Genomic DNA, 26,010 nt, shown 5'->3' with positions numbered 1-26,010 from the left:
TTCAAAATGTATACACTAACCTATTATATATTGAAATTGTTTCAGAATGAATTAAAAAGTTTCACATTTTGCAATACTTTACAAGTAAAGCAAGAATGAATAATTTTGTATTTGAAGTATTAGATACTAGGTAGCCTAGTAGGGCCGGTCCGAACATCACCGAGTTTGGGGCCTATGCGTATAAACAAAATTATTTTTATTTTTTATCTATTTTTTTTTATTAATTTATATTAGGTTGAAAACATTAATAATTTTGTATTATATTTAACATAAATAATTTAATTGAGTCGATTAAATGATAGAAAAAGGTCTTAGTTTCAAACCTTCACAAGGTAATTATAATTTTTATAAAAATATGGGGTCCTAAGCGGCGACCTAATTAAGTTGTCTTATCCTAGGGTGGGCCCTGCCTAGTACCTTACTGAACCAAGAGACCCTTCGGTCTCCAAGAAACCCTTCCGTAACCAGTTAACCCTGGTACGATGAAGAAGGGCCAAGACCCTAAAGAGCATACAACATAGTCTAACATAAGTATTTTGTCAATGTAACAATATGATTGTTAAAATAATTATTGACATTTTTTTAAATTCATATATAATAAAAACATAAGCATTTTCAAATAGATATGCCTATAAAGTTCAACGCAAATACGAAATGTTGCAGGTCGATGGTTCAACCCATAGTGTTCCGCTCATAATTTATTTTTCAAAAATTGATGATTGATCAAATAAGGAAAACACATGAGTTAAATGAAATCAATTAATGTATAAAGTTGGCAAGGGTTAGGCAGCCAAAGTGGAATGAGTCCCACATAAAGTAAAGCCCTCCACAAGGGCCATTAGAGAAAACCAGAGGACAGGAAACGGTCCTAATTAACTCCTTTGTGTCGCATCACATTTATCAAATGTTTCATGCTTCAAGATCCTTTTCGACTCTTTTGAATGCATCCATCCATCAAATAATTAAAATAAGTTCAAGTTCATTGTTTCCTTTCAAGCCTTCAAACTTCATCAGTTTATTTTACATCAAAGTGAAACTCAGGTTAAAATAAAATAATAAAAAAATACTGAAACTAAATAATGTACTAATCTTATAAACAAATTTGGTTTTTAATTGTAAAATTAAAAAACCATAAGCAATCAAGAAATTTGTGTGGGCTTTTACTTTATTTTTTCCTTCATTCTCAAGCAATCATTTTTTTACCTATTTTTGTAAAGCATGTATAACCATAAAACATGACAAGGTTACAAAACTTATAATAATAATAATAATAATAATAATAATAATAATAAAGCATAAAAAATGAAAGGAACAAATAGAGTTTGAAAGGATAAATACTCTTTTTTTAAAGGTATCATTTTATAATATATGAAACAGTTGCTTGCTATATTGGTATTTAGTAGCCTTGTCCTTAGATACGATACATGATTCAAATTTGGGACTGTTTAAAAAAAAATTTAGGGTGAACTTATAACGATAATTTTTTATAGATAAAACGAGTGAATAAAAGTAAGTTTTAACACATTTTTTAATAATGAAATAAACAAACAATAAATTATATTAATTTAAAAAAAAAAGTAATGTTATTTTTACTGTAAAATAATTTTTTTTGGATGGGCTGAACCATACATATTCGTCCTAGTCTTATCTTTCTATATATGAACCAATTCCTCATTTTCTTAGTGATTTTTCAATTTATATAAAAATTAATAATAAATAATTCATAAAAATCTTTTAAATGAAAAAATGTCCTACTTCAATTATTAAAGATCTTATATTCAATTTTTACTAAAAAAAATCACATTTAAAAGAATAAATTGTGTGAAACATAAATAAATAATAATAATAGTAAAAATAAAAATAGGAAAAAGTTTAACTTTACCCATGAACTTACTAGTTTTTTAAAATTTATTTAGTTACACCATTTTCACAATGCTTTAAATCTGAATAAATTTTAAAATGAGAAAATTTCTATAAACATAAAAAAAAAACATAATAAATTATTCTTGTATATGTTAACCTAAAATTTAAATTTGGGTAAAAATTCTTCTATTCAGTCCATTTATGGTTAAATGGAAACTCGATTTTAAGGTTGTTAGGTCATATTAAAAAATGGGACAACGAATTAAACATGTTGACTGCAAACACATTTAATCAGACGCAGAACTTGTCGCTTCACGAGCTCGAACCCAAAACTTTATGATGAAAATATCCACCTCTTGTTACTGCTAATTTAGAACTTATTTGTTCTCAAACACAAGTCAAGTTTAAAATTGATTAATACATATTATCATATAGAACTTATTCACACAATCACACTCAACCACTCTAACTTTTTAAAATCTTATTTTTAACTTGTGCATATAAAAGTAACCACATTAAAACTATGATATCATAAGTTATTGGAAAATAACTACGGTAAGAATGAGTTTAATGTGTGCATAATGATTTGTTCGGGATATTACCCGAATTCAGGACGTTACATATGGTATAAGAGTCTACTCGATATTAGGAACAAAGTGTCACTGTGAACACATCTTGAATCCCACACTAATAGAGTGCAACGTGAATCACTTATAGAGTTATAATAGAGAAAAACTAGGAGTTAGCGAAATTGTGATGTCCCACGTTGAACACATTAAAAATAACAAAGTGTCACGATGAGTCACCTCTAGATATTTAACCGGAATAACACTATGAATGAGACTTTGACAAAGATATCGCATAATTGATTATGGTTAAAATATATGTTTATTAATATTTAAACTTTTTTTAATATGAGGAAATATTTATGGAATAAAAGAAGTAAGATAATGAAAATGGAGTGTAGGGAGGTTGAAGGAAAACGTGGACTCACTGTGCAAAGGAGGAAGAGTAAGCCATGGCGGGGGTGATTGATTGTTACTTTTCACTGTTACTTGGATCTGGATTCTGTTCTTTTCCTTCCCACCCACATTTTTTTACTGTATTTTCTTCATTATGGATTACGACTGATTTCCGAACCCAACCCAACTCCCAACCCCTTGATCAGATCCATCCATAGCTGTCTTTCTGTCTTCTTCGTGGAGCAAGTACCGTGGGGGTGTCACTTCCCACCCCCCTCCTCCTTCTCCTCAATTTCATATAGAAAATGTAAGAATTAAGACTCTCTCTCTCTCTCTCTCACACACACACACACACACACACACAACTCACAGACCTCAACCCTAGCTCCCATCCCAGGACGATAAGAATCGAGGGATAGTGTTCTTTCCGTAATCGGGGTTTTACTTTGATTCCCCCATGGGAATTGTCTGTCTTTCCTTTCTGCTGACGAATTCATCCTCCCCCCCGAAAGTTTAAAGGATTCCTTACTACTTTTGCTTCCTTGCTTTATTTATTTATCTAATCGGAAGGGAGAATCCGATGGGAGGAGGACTTGCCGCGCCGACCGATTGATTTAACAAATTTGATTGATAAAGAAAGAAAGAGATCTGTCTGTGTAAAGGGTATTTCATGATCTAATCATCTAGCTAGCTGCAAGTAAGTATCGATTCTCTTCTCTTCTCTTCTCTTCTCTTTAACTGTCCTGTACCCTTTTCTTTACTTCTTCTTATTTCACTGTTATTTCTTCATCGATGGAATTATACTGTTTTCTGATTTGGGTATATTTAGGAACTGGGATTGATTAACTATGGAAGATCAGAAGAACAATGTGGTGGCTCGAGGAAAACATTGCTATACGATGTGGCAAACGTTGTTTGAGATCGATATTAAGTACATTCCGATTAAGCCAATTGGAAGAGGATCATACGGAGTTGTGTGTTCTTCGATCAATAGGGAGACCAACGAGAAAGTGGCGATTAAGAAGATAATCAATGTGTTTGGAAACCGAATCGATGCATTGAGGACTCTTAGAGAGTTGATGATCTTACGGCTTATTAGACACGAGAATGTCATCTCATTGAAGGATGTAATGATGCCTGCTCTTCGTAACAGTTTCACAGATGTTTATATGGTTTATGAACTCATGGATACTGATCTTCATCAAATTATCAAGTCACCTCAGCCTCTCTCCAATGATCATACCAAATTCTTCATCTTTCAGGTATACATTTTTGGGTTTGTTTGTTTCTTCATTATTCTTGGATCCTCATGACATTTTCTTGTGTGAATGAAATCCAGTTGCTCCGAGGTTTGAAGTATCTCCATTCGGCAAACATCCTCCATCGAGATTTAAAACCAGGGAACCTGCTTGTGAATGGAAACTGCGAACTGAAGATATGTGACTTCGGACTTGCACGAACAGGAAGAGACGATGGACAATTCATGACAGAATACGTGGTCACGCGATGGTACAGGGCCCCAGAGCTCCTCCTATGTTCCGATCACTATGGAACCTCGATCGATGTCTGGTCAGTAGGTTGCATCTTCGCTGAAATACTCGGCAGAAAACCAATCTTTCCAGGAACAGAGTGTCTAAACCAGCTAAAACTGATAATCAATGTTCTGGGCAGCCAGAACGAAGCAGATTTGGAGTTTATCGATAATCCAAAGGCCAGGAGATTCATCAAGACACTTCCTTACACTAGAGGGATACCCTTATCGGCTCTTTACCCTGAGGCGGATCCTTTGGCGATAGATTTGGTTCAAAGGATGCTGGTGTTTGATCCTTCAAAAAGGATCACGGTGACAGAGGCTCTGTATCACCCGTATCTTGCGAGTCTTTTCGATCCGAGGCAGAACCCTCCTTCACAAGTTCAGCTGAATCTTGACATTGATGAGAATTTGGGAGAGGGGAGTATTAGGGAGATGATGTTGAGAGAAATGATGTATTATCATACTCCTCATGAAGCTGCTGGTTATGGTAATTCCTTTTCCAACTAGAATTGGGCATTTTCTAAGAATAAAAGTTTTATTGTTTAGTTTTGATTTTCCACCCTGAGGAGATTAATTTCTTTAGTCCAAACAACTTTTCTCACTTGGTTTTTGTATCATTTGTATCACAAAGAACAAAAAGAAAACTGATTTTTATTATTTCAAATAATGTTGATATCAAGTTTTTAATACTTGACATAAACTCAACCAATAATATTGTCACTTTGTATCACTATGTCAAAATCTTATTATAGTGTTAATAATATACTTATGACTTATTATTGTGGCCGCTTGAGATGATTGATAACTACCTTGTTTGAAATTAACTGCAAAATTAGCTTTTGAACAAATTGACCCTAATGGGTTATTACTGTACTTATAGATTACTTGAAATAAGCTATCTTTTCCATTATTATTATTATTACTATCAACTAACTATAGCCATCATTATAATCTCCTTCCTTTCTCAAAGTGTCTTCTTCATCCCCTTTCACTTCATCAATCCATACTATTTCATAATTCATTCATCCCGGTCCTCTTCTTATGACACCTGCACTTAAGGTTGGATCTATCTTATCGACTACCCGGGTGACCCAAAATCTATTATACCGGTCCTCTTCTTTTGGCACCTGCACTCAAGTGCTGATCTACCTTATCGACTACTTGGGTGACTTAAAATGTATAATTAATTAAGTGATTTAAGAAGATTTTATTTGCTTAATATTATTATCACGTTACTGAATAGATTTTGTGAGGTAAATTTTAAATGATAGTTCTGCCATTACTAGTACTAATACAATCTTTTAGAAGTCTTACAGAAATCTGTAAGTTCATACTGCCTGTGTTGAAATTTATTTTTATATTTTTTTCTCTTAATATTCGATTTCTCCATATTCTCTCAACCTAATTATGCCCAACAGAAGAGTTTAATAATTAATTAATTAACTAGGTTTTAAGAAGAAACAGTCACTTACCATGATTTAAATGATAATTTATCTAGGAGAAATGATAAGAAGAGAGAATGCAAATGGCAGTGTCACCAAGATGATTTCAGAAGTGATAAGTTTCTTACTTCAATAGTCAGTCACCAAGATGATTTAAATGATAATTTATCATTTTATTTTTATTTACTTTTATGTTTTAGGCATATATATATATATATATATATATATATATATATATGATATATGGCTATGCATTGCTTTCTGAAAACTTGGCTCTTAATTTCGATCTTTAATGATTCCAATTCTGAAGATTAACTAAGTTAATTTGGATAAAAAAAAATTATTTGATGATATATATTAAATTGTATAAACAATTTATAAAAAATAACACTTCCATTGAAAAAAATTTAACATTCATTCAATTTGTTAAGAATTTGTTGAAAGACGAACTTCATTTTAGTCTGAAAAATAAATGTTAAAATAAAAGAAGCCGAACGAATCAATTAAACCAAATATTTTGAACGTAATTAAAATTATGATCAGTCGAACCATTTAGTTTCGTTTATATATTTTGAGATTGATGCATTTATTATATATATAATTGTATGATTTCCATTAAAGGTTTTCACAATATATATCTTGTAGTTGAATTTTTCCTTTTCTGCATTTATAACATAACATTTGAAAAACATTGAAGTTAAAAGAAGAAAAAAGATAGAGTTAGAGCTTATTTCAAAAAAGCCATGAATCTCAAGTCCCATTTTGATATTTCTTATAAGGGAATATTAAGAAGGGCAAGTGTTTCTACGAAAAAAGAACTTATTCCCAAAAAGTGATCAATTGAGCATCATTCACGATGATGAAGGTCAAAGCATGTGTACATATAGAAAAAACAGCAAGAGCCAGTCAAGAATATTATTCTCAAAGTGATCTATATCACGAAATAAGATATTGTGCTCACAATTATATCAGACAGAGAATAGTCAATGGATCTCCATTATAAAGATCAGTAAGATAGTCTAACCTTTTGCCTCATCCACAATTACGATTCATTATAACCATATATTTATAACGTGCTTGCCTTAAATTACCGCAAAAAGTTTTGGTCGAGAATAGTAATATATGCTTGCATGCATGCATTTAGCAAATTTAGTAATAATTATCTATCTATAAGATGTGAAAGGTTCATTATATTGTGGAATTAAGTGATTAATGTGAAACTTAATTTATTTATTTTAAAACATATATAATTGTTACTTTATTAGTTATAAACACATTCATATATACTAAATATGTACATGGTTATGATAATCGCGTCGTTCTATAATTACTTTGAAAATGTCATGTCTTGTTATAAAGTGGGCATATATTCTTTAACTTATTTATAGTTTATATTTTTAAGAGTCAATCAATGAAGACGAAGAGATATAGAACTTTTATTATTCCATTATGACATTGTTCTCAACCCCCACCATAACTTCCTTAGCTAGGCTATAAAAATGGAGATTGCATAGTCAAAAATTTGTATCACAAGAAGAACACATTGAGTGTTATGATGAAGAGAGGCCTTACATGAAAGGGAATAGTCATTTTGGTAGCCAAGGATGACTTGCCTGAATCACCTTTTTCTTTGTTAAATAGTCCGAGTGAAGACTCAAACTCATGAACATAGTAAATTAGTGTTCTACCATTGAGTTATGAGTCTTCCCACACCTCTCGGGGCATGCATGTGACATGTCGAATTCGTTGACTTGGACAGGTTTTCAGGCAGTTATCTAGGCTAGTCTGAATGACTTTCTTCTCTCATGCTTGGCCTTCTTTTCTTGTTTATTGTAAAAAGCCTCACCCACATGAAATCTATGAATAAGTTAAAGAGTTCAAAGAAAATAATATTTTGTTTGGAGAAGAATTTAAACTTATGGGTAAGGTTTAAGGACTAATTTGTAACTTTAAAGGAGCTACTTCCTTTTATATATAATGGGTTGTTAATCTCAGATCAGGTAGTTTTGTTTATCAACGACGGTGACCGGCGATACCAGAGCAGCTTTGTCGATTATTCCGACAGTTGAAATGAAGTGATGTCGGCGTCGAGGACGGTGGATTGGCAATGGGAGAACGCCACGGCTGGCGCCGCCGCAGGGCTCGCAACCGTTGCTTTCTCGCACCCTCTCGACGTTGTTCGTACTAGGTTTCAAGGTTTACTAATCACCCACCTTAATACTTAGATATTGTGTGCGTCTTAAGTTGTTGTTTAGATTTTCGGGTTTTGATTTCGAATAATCGGCAGTTAGCGATGGCCGAACTTCAATTCTTCCGACATATAGAAGCACTCCTCAAGCTCTCTTCACTATAGCTCGTACGGAGGTTGGCATTTTCTGGCCATTATTGCGATCCATACTTCTTTTAGATGAAATGCGACAATTTATCCTGCAGATGTTTTAAAGATTGACCATTTATTTATGTTGGCTGCTGTTTTTATTTTAACGATTGGTCCTCTGTTTCAGGGTCTTAGAGGGCTTTATGCTGGGTTTTATCCTGCTGTTCTTGGATCAACTGTTTCCTGGGGTTTGTACTTCTTCTTGTAAGTCCCACCTTTTATTTACATGGTAAAGTTCGCTCAAATGTTCAGCCTATCATGTGTTCAATTCATCATGCCTTTTTAGCTGAAGATGACTAGATTCCTAACCTTAATAATTACTCTAGAAATACTTTCTTTGAATCTGTGAGCTTATTTGTCAAGTTCTCATTTTGCAGCTATGGTAAAGCCAAAAGTAGATACCTAAGGAGCAGGGAAGAGCTTGGTCCTGGTCTTCATCTTGCTTCAGCAGCAGAAGCAGGTGCTTTGGTCAGTCAGTACTTCAACTACTTAAAACTCAACCTTTCTAATGGAAGTTCAATTGTTTTGAATAATACTTTTACATCGATAACTTCCGCATGTTATTTCTAGTCAAATAAACATTTTGTTTCCGTATACTCGTTTATACTGCATAGATTGTTATAGTACTTGACTACTTGTTGATAGACATTAGACATGTTGCAGCTTAAGCTTTTGTGGGGTTTCCTGTCAAGATGAGCATTCCCTATTAGCAAACTAGTTACATTATGAGAAGTACTCTTTTATGTTCAGTTCTGGAGCATTTGATTAAAGCTTGTGCACTGGGTAGAGATTAGACCTTCCCAGGAATGTTGTTAAGAACGAGATACAAATTTGGTTACTTCGTTTTTTCTTCTCATAAATCAAGAGGTCCACTCATAATGGAAATATACAAGAAGAAACCAGAAGTGGCTAAATGTTGTTTCTAAGAGATTTGCTAAAATCTAAGAGAGCCCCTGTTAATAAAATTCCAGATTGCATAATCATATTCTAATATTCAGCTACTGAGTTATCTCTCAAATTCTCATTTAAATGTGTTCTTATCTTCCTTCGTGCTTCTCACTTGGTTGATTTTTATGCAGGTCTGCTTATTTACAAATCCTCTTTGGCTTGTGAAAACAAGATTGCAGCTTCAGACTCCTCTTCATCAAGTGCGGCCATATGCTGGTTTTCATGGTATCAACTTTTAATGTTGAGACTCCCTGTAGAATACAGAAATCATTCATGTGATGTACTTGAGATGTATCGATTTGTGGGATGACGTCTATAAACATCTTCTGTTCTTATTGTTGATCTCTTCAAAACTTTAAATGTGTGTTTTATTGTTTTCGTCAAATTTCAGATGCTTTAATAACAATAATGAAAGAGGAAGGATGGAGTGCACTCTATAGAGGAATCGTGCCTGGTCTCTTTCTGGTAATACATGAAATCATACTTGGTTAAGTTACATATTATACAAATATTATTATGCTTTGCCTGATACATTATCATCCAATCCACATTTTGGCTATTCATAACATATAATTTTTTAGAGGCTCCTGCATCTTGTTAGACATATTTTACATCCGTTGTCCAAAGCTCAAGATAGTGTCTCCTCTATAGAGAAATGGTCTGGAGTTTGTTTTTTTTGGAAATAATCTAAATTATTGAAAGAAAAAAACTTGTGATGAAAAAGTGGATTATTTGGGTTAAATGACTAAAATATATTTGCATTAAATATGTATAATGTTATAAAAACAAATCAATGGTATTTTAGTATTTGAGTTGATGCTTTGAATGATGATGGGATAAAAGAGTTATTTGGATTAAATCCAAATAACCCTTCTTCAACAAGGCCCTAGTCTGTTGAATTGGTTGGAACCCACCTGTTGCTACTTACTAGGTAGGAAATACATGACCATAATTCATCATTATGGATTTATGATTACATCCGTAAGCAACATCTTTGTCTATATTCATTGAGAACCCTTATGTTGTGCTGCTTCAGCAGGTTACTCATGGAGCAATTCAGTTCACAGCCTATGAGGAACTACGCAGACATCTTGTTAGCTTTAGATCAAAGGATCGTGAAGAGGATTATGGAGGTGTTGAAATGCTAGTAAGATTCTATCTTCATCTGCCTAAACTTTTTCATTTTCCTTCTTTCAGGTTCTTATTTCCTTGTTGGCATAAGCTTTAAATAATTCTTTAAATTGCAGTTAGATATGCATGGCTTGCTTATCAAGCAAAACATCATTGCTTGTATTGATTTATTGTATACATATATTATAATTTGAGTTGCAAGCTCAGTGATTCTTTGTTTTTATTAATATATTATTTAACCATTCTTTCAAAAAATATATATAGAAATAGTAATTTGATTCTGTTGATAGATTTTCTACATTTGGTACTGGACTAATTTTAAGGCATCTCACTACTAGTTTTCTGTCATCTTTTTTGAAGAATCTAATTGCGCTTCTATATATCTATGCTTTGATTGGTTTGAATCTAATTAGACTCTTTGGTAATTTTGGTTATTTACCTACCGCCTTAAAGATCATGTTTTTCACAGAACTCAATTGATTATGCTGCATTGGGGGCCTCTTCCAAACTGTCAGCTATGATTGTAACTTATCCATTTCAGGTAGGCAGTTCATGTAGTAGGTTGTTGCTATTTAAGGATCCTTTACAGTCGTGATTATCTCACTGTCATTATCTTTTTGGAACGTCTTATTCCAGGTTATTAGATCTCGATTACAGGTATGAGATCGTTATGGATTTGCTCTCTTCTTGAATATCAACTTATTTTTTGAAGATTTTATCTTCCTTTCTCTCTTTTTTATCCTTTTGATGTAGCAACGACCAAGTAAAGATGGAACTCAGAGATATGTGGATAGCTGGCATGTTTTGAAGGAAACTGTAAAGTATGCTCCCTTTATGAACCCTAGTATCCCAAACCTAGATCTTTGAAAAATAACAATTCCCATATTTCAATTTAAAGATCAAGTTCCCACTCTTTTATATATCTCGGAAACAAATAATTTGACCATAAAAATTCTGCTAAACCAAAATTTTCCAACCATTAATGCTGTGAAAATGCAAAAACAGTCCTAACCATTTTAGGGGAAATGTATTTTCTCTATAACCGTGATCTCGGATTTGCAGGTTTGAGGGGTTGAGAGGTTTTTACAGAGGAATAACGGCGAATATGCTAAAAAATGTCCCTGCATCTTCAATAACATTTATTGTGTATGAGAATGTCCTTAACATGCTGAAACTGAGAAAGATTGATTGACATTTTTGTCCACATCTTTTTTTTTTTGAGAGAGATTTTGGTTAGCACATTGATGTTCATTTGCCCTAATATTCATTTATAATGTCCAAATATTTATTTTTAGGAGAAATTTAGCATTTTATTTTGTATTTTGAACATCCTCTCTATTTTGATTTTGTAGTGAATGTGGACATCTCTTTTACTGTCCCTTGGTAATGTAAATGTTATGTGTTGAAATTTGAAATGCACAAGTTTTATAATCATCTTAGTTTTTACTGTATGTTCTAAATTATAGCACAATTTTTTTTGTTTTATTTAGTATAAAAATTATTTTCTAAATTATTAATCCTATTATTTTCTTGACCAGTACTATAGAAATCATAAAAAGAAATGCAAATTTTTGTACATCTGAATCATTTTAGTTAATTTCTCAATATGACATTCATATTTTTTTCATAGCAACTTGTTCATTTCATAAGTGCTTATTAATATAAATTCTCCTATCTTAAAATCATCACAATCATCCTCCTTGACATAAATGAATCCAGAATGTCTTGGTAGATCAAACTTCCTTGCCTACTGTACAAAGAAAAAAGCTTATGAGAAAAGCCGATATTTGAGATCTACATTCTCTTTGAAAGTCTTAACCTTCTATGAACTTAAGCACAATAAAGCTCACTAAGAAGCCCTGCATGATAAGACTTTTTTTTATCGGATTTCCTTCTTTTACTGCTCCAAAACTATAAGACAGGAAAAATTTGTGTCCAATAATCAGGATTTTAAAGACATTGTCGAGACCTCTATAAATAAAACCGGCTATCTAGTGATTTATTTTTCAAATCGACTTGAATCAAACTTCAATTAATATCTAGTCTTATCAAAATCAAATTTTCTTTTTCATGTTATATGCTCTTAAACTTGACTATTCCTCTCCTTTAATAAAAAAAAAAAAATCATAAGATTTGGTGTATTAAGTACATTCAAGTTCATTTATTTCTTTTATACCACCCAAGGCAACCTATTTAATGAAAATCTAAGATAGTTAAATTTATTGTATATTTAATAAAAGATACGGTAATATATAATATAGTGGTTCAGAATAAAAATCAATAACTTTTATTTGGTATTAGGGTTAAAATCTTACCAAGAATAATTTTTTTATTATTATTTTTTAAAACTAGACATAAGACAAAAACAAATATTTCACATTTTTACACCAGAGTTGGACAGTCCAAAATTCGGAACTGACTCGGCTCTGAATGCCCGGTGCACCTTACAATAGTGTTATTATCTAACAGATTGTCCTTGAAAACTCATTAAAAAAAAAATAAAATATAAAAGATGGATCTAATTATAGAAGTACTCAATTTGATTAAAAAAAAAAAATCAATTAACACTTCTTTTATTTTTGACCAAGATTGATCTAATTATAAATAATGAGAAATCAGAAACACTGAGTCTGTTTGATTCAGGTTGACCTTGACAATTGTTAGGAAAAGCATGCTGGTCCGGACCTGTATAGTTAAGAGTCTTTATTTTAAAGATAATTTATTATGACATTGTAACAAAAAAAAAAAATACTTCCACTTGTAAAATAGTCTGATTTAGGGAAGAAAGAAACATCCATATTTATAAATGAGAAGTAAATGGAAATGTGAGGATTGATGAATTCCTTTTAAATTTCATATTCCAAAAAAATGATGAATTTAATACTAGTCTAACCTTTTGGGTAAATTATTTAATTGATTATAGAAGGAGAGGACCTAAAAATTGAACAATTGAAAATCTTTTTTAGATTGTGTTGACCATGGTGGAAGATGATGGAATTATTTATAAAAAAAAATATATTTTAAGATCTATAACAAGTTAATAAACATACTTTTAACATTTAATAATAATAAAAAAAATTATTTATAAAAGTAAACCAATAACTTTACTTATATTAGGAAAAAAAATATTAAAAGTAAACTTTCCAATTTTGAAAATTTTAAACCAATCTAATTTTTAATCTCATTTTAGAATTTAAACTTCAAAAGAATATAACTTTATGACTTCTCAATTTGTAATCTCATTTAATTTCAGATTTCCAAAATCTAACATATATGGAAAACATAAGTGTCTTTACCCATTTACTTAAAAATAAAAATAAACCATAAAGATTATAAATTGCAATTAATTAGCTCTTAAACACTTAATTTATAATAAAAAAAGATAGTAAAATGAAGTTAATAAAAAAATTAAAATGGAAGTACCCTTTTTCTAAGCATGATGACTATAACGGCATAGTACAAATGCTGTATAAAAAATAAAAGCTTTATTAATATTAAAATTCATTATTAGGGAGGGGTGAAATACTATTTTAACTTTCTCTCTAATGGGTAGTTATAATGATAATTTTTTTAATGAAACTATATATTTATTGAGTTTTTTTAGATCTTATTCTAATATCAACTAATAGATTAATAAGATATATAAATTTGGTAAACATTGCTGATTTTTTTCCAAAATTAATACAAAACAACATCTATCAATTTTTTTTTTAATAAAAAGAGGATGCAAATTTAGAAAAAATAAAAAACATTACCTAATAACTATTTTATTTTAAAACTTTTCATTGATATTATTAATAGAAAAAATAAAATTTAGCAATTTTATATTTAACTTAAAATTAATTTACTAAAATTTTAATTATTTATTATTTATAGAAAAACAATTAATAGGGTATCGTTTTGACAGAATATACTCTTCAAATTTATTAGTGAAAGAAATGGTAATTTTACAAACCAGAAGGATCGGTCTAGAATACTAGAGAGAGAGAAGGGAAGAGCTCTCTATCAATGGAAAAACAGAAGGAAACTGTTAACATTTATAACTAAAATCGCGACGGTGTAAGAATTCCGCGAACTTTGCGTGTTCTTTGGCCATTTTGGGGAATCATCAACAAGTGTGGGATGGTCTACGTCAAGTTCATCACTTTCAAGGAGATCGACGTGAAATTCGTCATATATAGTCTGTGAATTCACGGATTACTAACTTATCGTGTCATAATTTTCTTAGGGTTCAACCGTTCAACTTGAAATTATGGCACCTGCGGTTCCTGTTCATGTGTGGATCCCTGAAGACGATCTTCTGCTCAAGAATGCCGTGGAGGTAAAAACTCGATTTTAGCTCTTTCCCACGTTTTGCCACTAGTAATTCAGTCGTTGTGATGAGTTTTTCATAGATTTTAGGAAGTTGATTTATATCCACCAGTATTGTTCATATGCCTAAGTCTTAATATGCTTTACAGTTCGGTTCATGCTCTTAATAACTATTAATATGCTTTACAGTTAACAAGGTAGTCGAATTTTGTTCTAATTAGTCAATTGATTGATATGATAGTTGGAATTTAATGGATAGACACTCCCAGAGAGTACATACTTGAGCTATTACACTCTTACCAGCATATTTAACATACATCTGATTGTTCTTTTCTCTGGAATTTGAATTGTTGTTTGTTCACTAAAAATTGAAATGCTAGGAAGCAGGCATTTCTGTTGATCTCGACATTTTGGCATCTTTCATTTTAGTCACACTGAATTGTATAACTAGGTTGTTGCTTTAAGAAAGGGATTATGTAAAGCACTTCTTATACATGGTCTCATGCTTTTGTTCAACTTAAACAACTATTTCTAATTTGATTTTTTGTTTAATTTTAATATAAAAAAAAAATCATGGTCTCATGTTATAGCTTGTATTGATAATGAAGAGGATTGTAAGGAACTTAATATTTGATTTTTCAAAGAATGGGGCCATTGCACTAGCATCTTGATTAATTTGCATTGAAGGGGATCTTTTGCATTGCCACTGTTTGACACATTGACCTTCATGACATGTATCTTGCCATATGAGCATTTTGATTTCCCTTTTGTTGATAAGCTTATATATTTCTCATAGCTTGTTGGATTTAACCATGATGAGTTTCTTCCCACGGCTTTCTTTCATTTTTGTAATTGCTGTTAGGCTGTTCATTTATTAAAGAAAGGAATTACCTTTTCTGAAAAAAATAAAAAATAAATTTGATATTGAAAACTACTAATTCTTGAATTATATAAACTTCTCAATACAATTTGTTAATTTTACATTAATACAAGGAATAGATAAGGGAAGGCTAGAAAAGGGAACATGTTCAAAATAGACTTTAGACATTCTGTTTCTAGATCTTCTTCCTTGGAGTTAGTTCTCCAGGTTCCTTATATACCATCTTTACAAAGGACAACTGTAATTGCAAGAAAACGATAGGACTAGCTTACATTTTTGTGGTGATTAAAGATTCGTAGGGAGCAACTATCATCCCAAATTTTGCTCACAATTCAGCTCTCCTTTTTATTTTTATTTTTCTTTTTCTTTCTGGAGTGGGTGGGAAACGTAAGTTATTCACTTGGCCATGTTCCTCATCAATTGGTATGGTGCAACAATTTTCTCTTTAGGATTCTTTTTACACTGATGCATGAATTATGTGTTCATATTGTTTTACAGGAAGGTGCTTCATTGGAAGCCCTTGCTAAAGGAGCAGTGCAGTTTTCTCAACAATTCACTTTAAAGGAACTGCAAGATCGATGGCTATCTCTGCTCTATGATGCTGATATTGCATTTGAAGCTTCTGTTCGCATGGCTGAGATTGAAGTTTCTGCTTCACACACCCCGTTAAAGTTCAGTAGATCTGATAAAGATGGTGGAACTATACGTGGTCATAAAAAGAGGAGGAGAGTAGGAAGCATTCGCAGTCAATATTATGCCATGCGGAAGAAGATGCGAAGTGAGCTCTTGGTATCACCCAATTTAGAGTTCTCTGAAACTATTCTACGTATATGTGACAGCAATGGAGGTGTTTACCCAGGAAATGAAGAACTTGATACTGAGAATCAGCCTCTCCGGGAATCAGATATTGACATTCTGTGTCAGGCTTTCCCACAAGTAATGGCTGATGTCAATCACGATGATGCCTTTCCTTCCAACTTGGTTACAGATGATGATGCAAATAGGATGGCACTGGACAACCCTTTGGATGGATATACTGAAGTTGGTTCTTCATTTCCAGACAAAGAGCCAATAGCGCCACCTCAACTAATGCCAGACAGAAAACTCTTTCAAGAAGATAATTTAGAGGCAAAACCATCGGCTTCTGAATCAATGGAAAACAAACTCCAAAATGATGTTACTGAAATTGGAGAAACCCTAGTGGATTCCCACACTGTAGAAGCAAAGGATCCTTTACATCCAACAGGATTATCATCTCCACAGTGTTCTTTGCCTGTTTGGAATGCAATGGTTGATGTCTCTGCCCCTGCTATGCCTGTGACTGTGAACCCTGGAAGTGAAAGACATAGTGCTAAAGATGCAGCAGTACTGCATGATAATGTTAAAGGAATTTCATCACAGTGTGGCGATGAGATCAATTGCCTTACTACTTCAACTGCCACAACAGAAGGTGAAAATGCTGATATTTCTGATTCACTTCTGGATTTCTCAAATGATACTGATATCCTATTCATGGATGTTAAAGACAAGGTGGATACATCTCTGCTGAATTCTCCTGAGGATGTTATTATGGGTGGTCCATCCAGAGTTGAATCTGATTTGGTTTCAAGTAATGTGGTGATGACAGCCGACAGTACATGCCCCCCGGATACTGAATTGAGTTCAATCATTGACAACCAGGATAACACTTGTCAACCAGAAGACAACATGACTTCTACTTTAGAGTTGAAGTACAAAACTATTTTGTTTAATGAAAGGCATATGCACTGCATCTTGAACACTGAAGATTCAGTAATCCCATGTAATGACGATATTTTCTTGCTTATCCATCCAGTTGCATCATTTTCCTCATCCGGAGCAAAATCATGCAATACGAGTGGCATTGGACCTATCTCATCTCCTAATAAGAAAGATAGTAGCCAAGGAACTAACTTGACGCAGAAATGTGAAGATCCTGATCCATTCATGTCGTCAATGGCTCTAACAACAAATGTCTTGGTAGAAGTCACTCCACTTCAAACATTCTATGACTCCAGTCTGATGTCTGATTCACCTGACAAAAGCTGTGCCCCAGCAATTTCCCAACATGCTACTGTCATTGAACCCCTAAATCAATGCAGACTAGCTCACCTAGCTCCAAATGTGGCCTCAGAAAGTAAACAAGTCAAAAATGTTGAGAAAATTGTCTCCGGGGTATATTTACATGTCAGCAATACTTGCTACTTCTTTCGCTTGAGTATATCTCTTATTGTGGTCTTATTGATCTGGTATCACAGGTTACTGTTCCACCATTGGTTTCCGAAGTAGCCCCTGATGAATTGACTATTCCAAATCCTTCATCCTCCGATCAGGAAGAGCTTGAAAGTGATGATGACATTCCTGGTTTTTCAGATATCGAATCTATGGTAAATCATTTTCCGTAGTTTGATTTTTTTTTTCTTGTTTTGCATCATCCAATTATTTGTTTTCCTTACAGATACTTGATATGGACTTAGGGTCCAATGACCAGGATTCTCATTTTACTAGACAAGGTAAAATAGACATACATTATGTTCTTTTGTTTTTGTTTTTCTTCTCCCTCCCATCTGTAATTCACTAAACGCATCTTGCGTTTTACTTTCAATGAAAAGTTGACCTTTTAAAAAAAAACTAGTCAAGGTAATTCTAATGGTCATACAAATAGACATGCTTCATATATTACTAGTGATGATGACCACCTGAACAGTTAAGCGGTTATAAAATGGACATTAATGAACGAAACGAAGATTGATCCCTGAAAACAGTATGGGTTGTTAGTTCCCTTGAAACTGACGCAAGAAACCCAAAATTCACCCCATCGGTTTTCCAATGATTACATCATTTATTTAGGATAACTTGAGTTGTAATTTCATAAATAAATAGCACATGGCAACTGATTTTTTGTTTCTGAACTTAAAATATCCAGTTTCAAGGTATCAGCACGCGGAGTCCAAAAGGAGGATCATGCGATTGGAACAGTGTGCACAATCTTCTCTGCAAAGATCCATGGAATCTCAAAGTGCCTTGGCAATCTTTTATGGTCACCGGTCAAAGTATTTTATTAGGAAAACTGAGGTACATCAAATAACAATTTCACTGATCTTGAATCTTATACTGAAGTGGGATCTTCATTTGAATTTCATGTTTTTTGACTGCATGAGTTCTTCAGCTTAAGTTTAGTTTGCATTACTTTCCTTTGTGTTTCAACTTCATTTTTTATATTGTGCTCCGTTGTTCCACTTGAAATGATTTTGCAAAATATAGAAACTAAGTTATTATATTGAAATAATGCTGTAACTAATATCTGTTCACTGACTTTGAATAAGATTTCCAGAAGAAACAGGGTTCAAATCCCAATTGATATAAATTAATTGTGTTCCCAAAATAAAGATATCCAGAAGAGACATGAATTCATCTATACTTGCCTCATCTTACTATATTTTTAGAAATGAATGAATTTAATCTTCCATTTGGTCATTGTCTTGAACATGGTAGTGTTTTGCTCTCCAGTTCAAAAGAAAGGATTTTTTAGGTGTAAAACCATTTGGACTTTAAGAAATAAATTTATCATTTGGCAGAGAACTATAAAAATAGTTGTACTTTTAGAAATAGATGCTTCATTTTTGGGAGAGAATGTTATAATAAGTTCTTCTTGGTTGTATCTGAATCTAGAGGCATATATCAGTTATCTTGCTTACTGTGGTAGAATGTAGCCTTTTAGTTTTTGCTGGATGTGGATTAAAGAAGAATGTAAAATTTAGATGGAACTAGAGGTGGATAAATATGTCTTTAGAGGAAGATAAATAGTGGGCTAACATATGATATATCTTGGGAACAAGTATGATGAGGTCGTTTGGTGGCAAATCACAGAAGACATGGAAGATTCTGGGAATGTGTGAAAATTGTAGGAGCAGTTGATCAAGTATATATAGTTTCAAGATTGAGGAGAATCTTGGGAGCATTTATGTCTTCGAACATTGTTTCTTCAGTGCTCTAATAAATGATGGAAACATCTAGCACAACCTCTATCATCTATTTCTCTTTCTCTGTTCCCATAGTGGACGTGGGAAATGGGACTTGTCGAGCTGTATCAACACAAAGTACGATGGGCCAAGGGATAATGGTGTTGTTCCATTGTTAAAACATTGGAGGCCTAACACCCTTAGTAGGCCTAACGAGTGTCGATCCAATGTAAGGCTCATTGATCACTCATCTTTGGGAATAAGTGTGAAGCCATTGGATTATAATAACCTTCTAAGTATCTTTTGGGTTTGGACTATGATGACTGATTGCTTGTTATGTTGAAATAAATGCTACTCAACTAATCACCCTAATCAATTGTGTGAAGCTGGACTTTTTGGAAACATATACAACGAATATGTTTCCAAAGGACCTAATAGCAACAAAGGCGCTTAAGGATGTTTGCACGTGATCAATTTATCCCCTTTCGAAGTATCTTTTGGGTTTGGACTATAATGACCGATTGCTTTGTTTTGGTGAAATAAATGCTACTCAACTAATCACCATAATCAATTGTGTGAAGTTGGACTTTTTGGAAACATATACAAGGACCTATAATAGCAACAAAGGCGCTTAAGGATGTTTGCGCGTGATCAATCTATCCCCTTTCAATAAGAATAGATACCTCTTACTTTCTTAAAGGAAATTTCCAAAACATTTGATGTTTTGAAGATTTTCAAGTCTTGTGGAGAAATAAAGTGGCTACAAAAGTAAAGTCTTGATCTCAAATCGAGATAACTTTACTTTCACCAACTTCAACGAATTTTGTGCAACTCATGGAGTACGACGACCATTGACAACTACTAGATTGTCGCAACAAAATGGAGTACTTTTAAGGAAGAATGGAACCATCTTCAATATGTCAAGATGCATGTTAAGTCTAGAATATGCCGAAGGGAATTTGAGCTAAAACGGTTCAATTTGTGGTTTACTTGTCCAAATGTTTTCCAACACTAAGTGTCTCAAATTCCACAATAAACATGGAATGGACTGAAGCTTAGTGTTACTCACATGGGAACGTTTGGAAGCATTTTCTTTTGTTTATGTACCGAGCCAATAAAGACCTCCTAGACTTGATCACGAAGTATCAAGCATATTTGATTGACTGTGACTCTCATTCCAAAGGTTAGATTATATAACCATGGCAATATAAATATGATAGAAGGTGGCAATGATGAAATCATTGAGTTAAGTGCATGTAATTGGCACACTCAAACAAAGGGAAATTGTTAATTTATTTCCATATTTAACAAGAAAAACAAAGTGTATGTGGGGATCCCTCCATCCGCTCCTTCACTTCTCTGTCAGAAACGACAAAAAATTCTCTTCTGGACTGACACGTGGCATCCTGGCGGAACCCTTTCTGTTGTTTTTTCCCCTCCATCTACTCCTTCACTACTCTGTGAGAAACGACAAAAAAATCTCTTCTGGACTGACCCGTGGCATCCTGGCGGCACCCTTTCTGTTGTTTTTTCCGATCCCTATGAAGCTTCTAACCAGAAGGGGGCACAATTGCTGAGGTTCACCGGTTCATCGGTAGACAGATCATTTGGTCACCCACTTTCAACCACATGCTCTCCACTGTTGAGGCTACAAAGTTGTCGATGCTTATTTCGCTCTTTATCAATACCACAATCTCTACCGAGTCCAGGGACAGTTTCTCCTTGAAGGGATCTCCTAAATTTCAGTCGGGTTAAATATTTAACGCCTCTATCCCAGGGGAGTTGATGAGCACTATCCTTGGAATGAACTTTGGAAACCAAATATTCCAAAATTTATTTATTTTGCATGGGTGGCTATTCACGGAGGTATTCTTACTCTCGACAAACTTAAAAGAAAACAATTTTCCCTTGCTAACAGATGCAATCTTTGTTTTCAAGCCTAAGAAACGGCCAATCATATTCTCCTTCATTGTCCATGGCCTCCTCCATTTGGGCCCTTCTTCAGAACGTTATCAATCATCCATGGGCCATGGCTCTTAATATTAACATTAGAGACTTTTGGGAACAATGGATCTCGAGATGCTCGAGACGAGTTATTAACAATGAATGGAAGTGCATCTCACTTATTATGTGGTGGATATTAGGAAAGAACGAAATAGGATAAATTTTCAAGGAGTTTTGGGTCCGGAAGGATTAATAGTTTTCTTCTTCAAACATCCGCATCAATCAAGAAGGGGATGTGCACCGGATGGGACTATCTCGGTCTAACTTTATTGTATTTTTGGATTTTTTCTTTCTTCACCCTTTTTTTTTTTTCTGCAAACTGTTTTGGAACGTTTCTTGCGTTCCACTCTTGATTAAAAAAAAGGATAACAAAGTGTAAGTACAACCCAAGCAAGTGATTGTACGACAAGATGTTAAATTCGATGCATCAAGTCAATGAAAATGGGAAACTCCTAAAGAAGGGAATGCGTTAAGTCAATGGAAATGGGAGAATCCTAAAGAAGGGAATAAAAATTTGTTTCCATACTTTTATGAGGATCAATGAGTCTATGTATCACCCAAACAACAAAGAAGTGATTGTTGTTGAAATGTTGAATTTGACGAGTTGGCTTTGGAAAACTTGAGAAGAAGAAAATTATGGTCCTTTTTAATTCTTTGATGACAAATCAAAGAGCCATGTACAACTCAACAACGGAAACGTGATACAAAGATGTTTAAATTTGATGAATCAAGTGTATGGAATTCTCAATTCTGACTAGAAGAAAGAAACTGTGATTCTTTTCCCATAACTTGACAAAGAATTTAAGAGTACATAGCACTTGCACAAGATTCAACTCTACCATCTTTATCTCATCTGTCTTCTTTTATTGGAGACCTTTTACTCGAGAGACAACTGAAGATGAGAAGGAAACACATGTACATAAGGTCAACTTCCTTGATATTAACAATTATGTTTTTTTGGATTGAACGCTTCTTACGCTCTTTTTTCCTATAAAAGTTGACCTTTTAAAAAAAAAAACAATTATGTTTTCTTGGCACTCCATGGTTTATGATTCTAATGAGACAAAAGGTGGAGATAAGTCATTGAAGCGGAGATCAATGCCAATTGAGAGGAAGTGACAAATACAATATAAAACTTTTTATAAGACTTTTTGTGAAATGCTACAAACAATAAAACAATACCATTTTGTTAGAAAGCATGATGTTAGATGAAGTAGTTAAATGTGGGGTGGTTCTTTCTCGTCGCCGAAGCAATTCTTCAATTGAGTTTAGTTCGTAATGGACTTTCATAGATTGAGCTTCGGGCATCATGGGACCAAGAAACTATGCTACTGTGGAAGCATAATCGAAGGAAAGCTATTTGATTGACTATACCATGACTAAAGCACCTTCATTTATTGAGCTGAATCTTTCTTAAGTTAAGTTGAAACCTTTTATTGAAGCGGGGAGCCTAAATATTAAGACTAAATGAAGTGAATCTTGAAGCATCTAATGCTTGGCCGGGTCTTTCCATCTCTTCTTTTTGAGGATTGAACTTTTGATTCTATAAATTCCAACAAACAAGAAAGGGAAACATAGTTCCATTAAAGGGGTCCTAATGGCCATATTCTTCCCTAATTTGGGTTTGACTCAATTCTCGAATGAATTCAAGTACATATGATAATGAATTCTGAATAGTAGTCCAAATGATTTGTAGGGTCCCAACACTATTGTGGCCCAATGTTACTATGACGATATCCGACCCGAAAAAATCCTGATCCTGCCAAAATGTTCTGAATCTATTTTCAAAGAACAAAGTAGCCCCTATCATGTAATGAGCGCTCATGTTGTTCTAGCTGAGAGAAACAAGGATAGCGTTAGTCACTTTCAACATTAGCCTTTTTTTAATGTGCGAAAAGTGATCTTGCTCGATTATTGTTGGCTAAATCTAAATTGCACTGCCAGACAAGGACATACCTCCTTTCGAGCCCAATGGGCCGCCTCATTGAGTGGTAAGGAAACTGAGGTTTACTATTACATACTACAGCAGTACAGCTTCCTTGTTAGTTGGTTGCGCCATTAAACCTAATTAAATATGGATTAGCATAAATAGAGTATTTAGTTTACATTAATATTATGTTACTATAAAAAACTCACTAGAGTAGCTCAAGTGGCAAGAGTCGTGCCTAAGAGACCAAAGAGTAATGCTACGTATTAGGGCTTTATTTTCAGTCCGATTAACCTAATTAGTTAGGGATTCGTATAGTAGAGTAGTAGTTTACATTAATGTTATGTTTGTTGATAAATACTTGCTTCTAACTCTCAATATCTTATGTTATCTTATGTCATAAATTAGCTTGAAGTTAGAAAGTTATCCAACAAAATAGAGCAATCAATTCTTAGTATCTGGAGAAAGGGAACAGTTTTGGAAAATGAAGAAATTTGCTTTTCACTTTGCCTGAAGGTTTTATACTTTTTAGCTTTGCTTAGAACTGCGAAGTACAAAGGGGTAATTCATAGTTACACCATCATATTGACCCAAATCCCATGGCTAATATGTGGACCACAAAGTTTGTGTACTTATATTTCCTATTCATTCGGGTCATCTATCATATCTTGTAGGTTTTGCTTGGAAGACCAACAGAAGACGTTGATGTTGATATCAACTTGGCACAGGAAGGGAATGCTAACAAAATTTCAAGACGGCAGGTGAGTCAGATTGTGTTGAGAACGTTTCTTTATTTAATTGGCAAGGGTATTCATGTTACCATGACATATGTCTGATAGAACACAGATAACTTCTTGTGGGAAAAAAAATATTGCTTATACCTTTGATTTGTTTAGATGTTAGCATCATCATTTCTTAGTGTGCGGGCTTAATTTTGTTTAGTTGGTAGAACCATCAAACTTGGTAAATGGGCTTCATTTGCTAATACCATTTTTTCTGATTTCTCATTTGGATTTTGGATCCGGATAGGATCACATTTGGAAACAAAACTTAGTGTGACAAAGATTGAAAAATTTATTGACGGTTTCACTTTTGGTTTCCAAATAGGGTTATTATTATCACTTATTTATGTTGCACAATTGTGGAAAATATGGTAATGCTTATTGCCACTCTTTCTTTGGTTAATGTTTTGGTGATTAGGCAATCATTAAGATGGACAAAGATGGCTCGTTCTATTTGAAAAATCTTGGCAAGAGTTTAATAACAGTGAATGGAAGAGAAGTTGTTTCAGGACAGTTGATTAATCTCCGTCCAAGTTGTTTGGTTGAGGTACCATATTATTTTAATTTTCTAACTTGCACAACCAACCAACCAACCGGAATTTTTAATGTAAAACCTGTGGCTATGCAGATCCGTGGTCTGAGTTTTGTTTTCGAGATTAATCAGAAGTATGTCAAGCGACATTTGAAGAATTCTAATGTGAATCAGGTAACAAAGAAGGAATGGAAATAAGTGGAAGAAGGATATGATGGGGGAGATTCTGCAGGAAATTGTTGTATAGACCTGCTTGGTCTTTAATTGGGAAGAGGAGGAGGAGGAGGAGAAAGAGAAGGGGTTGTTATAATAATATCATCCTTGTAAACTGTTTTGCCTTTATTATTATTAATAATATTATATGATGGCAACTGATAGTTAGTTGAATTTATTATACCTTAAATTGTGTAGGCTTCTTTTACAGTAGCCTGATTGTGTTTTCTTTGTGACTTTGTTCTTCTTTCAAGACAATATTTATATATTTATAAAGTTAGCTAAATAGCTTCTTAATCTTTTCAGTTTGAAATTGGTTTTTATTGTTTGAACTTTATTTAAAGCATTTTAGGGTTCATCTGGTTCAAAGGAAAATGCATGAAGATTGATTGATTGATTGATCATGTAATTATCTGCTTTGATTTCTTCTGGTTAAGGGGAGTTTATTTTTGTTCTTAATCTTTTTCTGTGACCTTTTTTATGGGGGTGGGGGGTTTTAATTTATGATATATGATAATTCAGTACTGTAAGTAGTGAGAGTTTATGATGTTTATAGGTTTTTCTAGTGGGTGTTTTTCCCCACCAAGTGTAGTTTCTTCTATTTTTCTGATTTTGCAAAGAAGGTCAAATTTAGGGTATATTTTCTTTAAACGGGGTTCTTTATTATTAATGGTATGTTAACAATTTTATTTATTATTTATGTGACATTTATAAATAAAATATTTATGTGATTCATCTTACTACCGAATTTCAGTTCATTAAAGAATTTGACGCATAATAGTTTCTACTTTAATCCTCTTATTTAGAAGTAGGACGATACGAGTAAGATAGTCTTAACGAATCATTTAATTGGCTTTCATACTTCTGTCTGATTACTATTCCATAGGAACAAAATAAAACTCCAACCTTGATTGGGACAGTTAGATCACACGACGTAAAAACAATATTCTATTAGAGCAGAAAAAATACTAACAAATTGGTTCTGAAGGCGATCGAATTGGACTTTTTCAGTGCACTATAGAAGAAGCCGAACTACCCATCATAAATAATAAATTAACAACGCTTAAAATAGTTAAAGACAATTATTTTATATTTTTTTTTGGTATAATTTTAAATTGAAAGAT

General features: G+C 33.2%; 3 protein-coding genes across 4 annotated transcripts; all 3 read left to right on the top strand.

Annotated features, from left to right (window-relative positions):
* The first annotated feature begins 2,980 nt into the window (after positions 1 to 2,980).
* Positions 2,981 to 5,048, top strand: LOC124923993 (mitogen-activated protein kinase 4-like). The gene is made up of 3 exons (XM_047464011.1): positions 2,981 to 3,522; positions 3,655 to 4,087; positions 4,165 to 5,048. The coding sequence occupies exons 2-3, from the start codon at positions 3,674 to 3,676 to the stop codon at positions 4,864 to 4,866; spliced, it is 1,116 nt and encodes a 371-aa protein (XP_047319967.1). The 5' UTR covers positions 2,981 to 3,522; positions 3,655 to 3,673; the 3' UTR covers positions 4,867 to 5,048.
* A 2,754-nt stretch (positions 5,049 to 7,802) lies between these two features.
* LOC124923995 (folate transporter 1, chloroplastic) lies at positions 7,803 to 11,691 on the top strand. 2 transcript variants are annotated; one of them, XM_047464013.1, is made up of 11 exons: positions 7,803 to 7,997; positions 8,089 to 8,165; positions 8,306 to 8,382; positions 8,556 to 8,646; positions 9,258 to 9,351; positions 9,518 to 9,591; positions 10,166 to 10,273; positions 10,727 to 10,798; positions 10,894 to 10,914; positions 11,011 to 11,078; positions 11,320 to 11,691. In XM_047464013.1, the coding sequence occupies exons 1-11, from the start codon at positions 7,880 to 7,882 to the stop codon at positions 11,447 to 11,449; spliced, it is 930 nt and encodes a 309-aa protein (XP_047319969.1). In that variant the 5' UTR covers positions 7,803 to 7,879; the 3' UTR covers positions 11,450 to 11,691. The 2 variants fall into 2 exon arrangements, with proteins under 2 accessions (XP_047319969.1, XP_047319968.1); XM_047464012.1 differs by having other exon boundaries at positions 10,163 to 10,273.
* A 2,515-nt stretch (positions 11,692 to 14,206) lies between these two features.
* Positions 14,207 to 25,133, top strand: LOC124924012. The gene is made up of 8 exons (XM_047464041.1): positions 14,207 to 14,578; positions 15,947 to 17,641; positions 17,725 to 17,853; positions 17,925 to 17,979; positions 18,393 to 18,541; positions 24,034 to 24,120; positions 24,560 to 24,688; positions 24,770 to 25,133. The coding sequence occupies exons 1-8, from the start codon at positions 14,510 to 14,512 to the stop codon at positions 24,869 to 24,871; spliced, it is 2,415 nt and encodes an 804-aa protein (XP_047319997.1). The 5' UTR covers positions 14,207 to 14,509; the 3' UTR covers positions 24,872 to 25,133.
* The last annotated feature ends 877 nt before the right edge of the window (positions 25,134 to 26,010 follow it).

This window comes from Impatiens glandulifera, chromosome 2 (assembly GCF_907164915.1).
Source record: "Impatiens glandulifera chromosome 2, dImpGla2.1, whole genome shotgun sequence".
In the NCBI taxonomy this organism is placed as follows: Eukaryota; Viridiplantae; Streptophyta; class Magnoliopsida; order Ericales; family Balsaminaceae; genus Impatiens; species Impatiens glandulifera.
The sequence above is the reverse complement of the archived record's forward strand: the minus strand, read 5'-3'. Positions and strand labels throughout refer to the sequence as shown.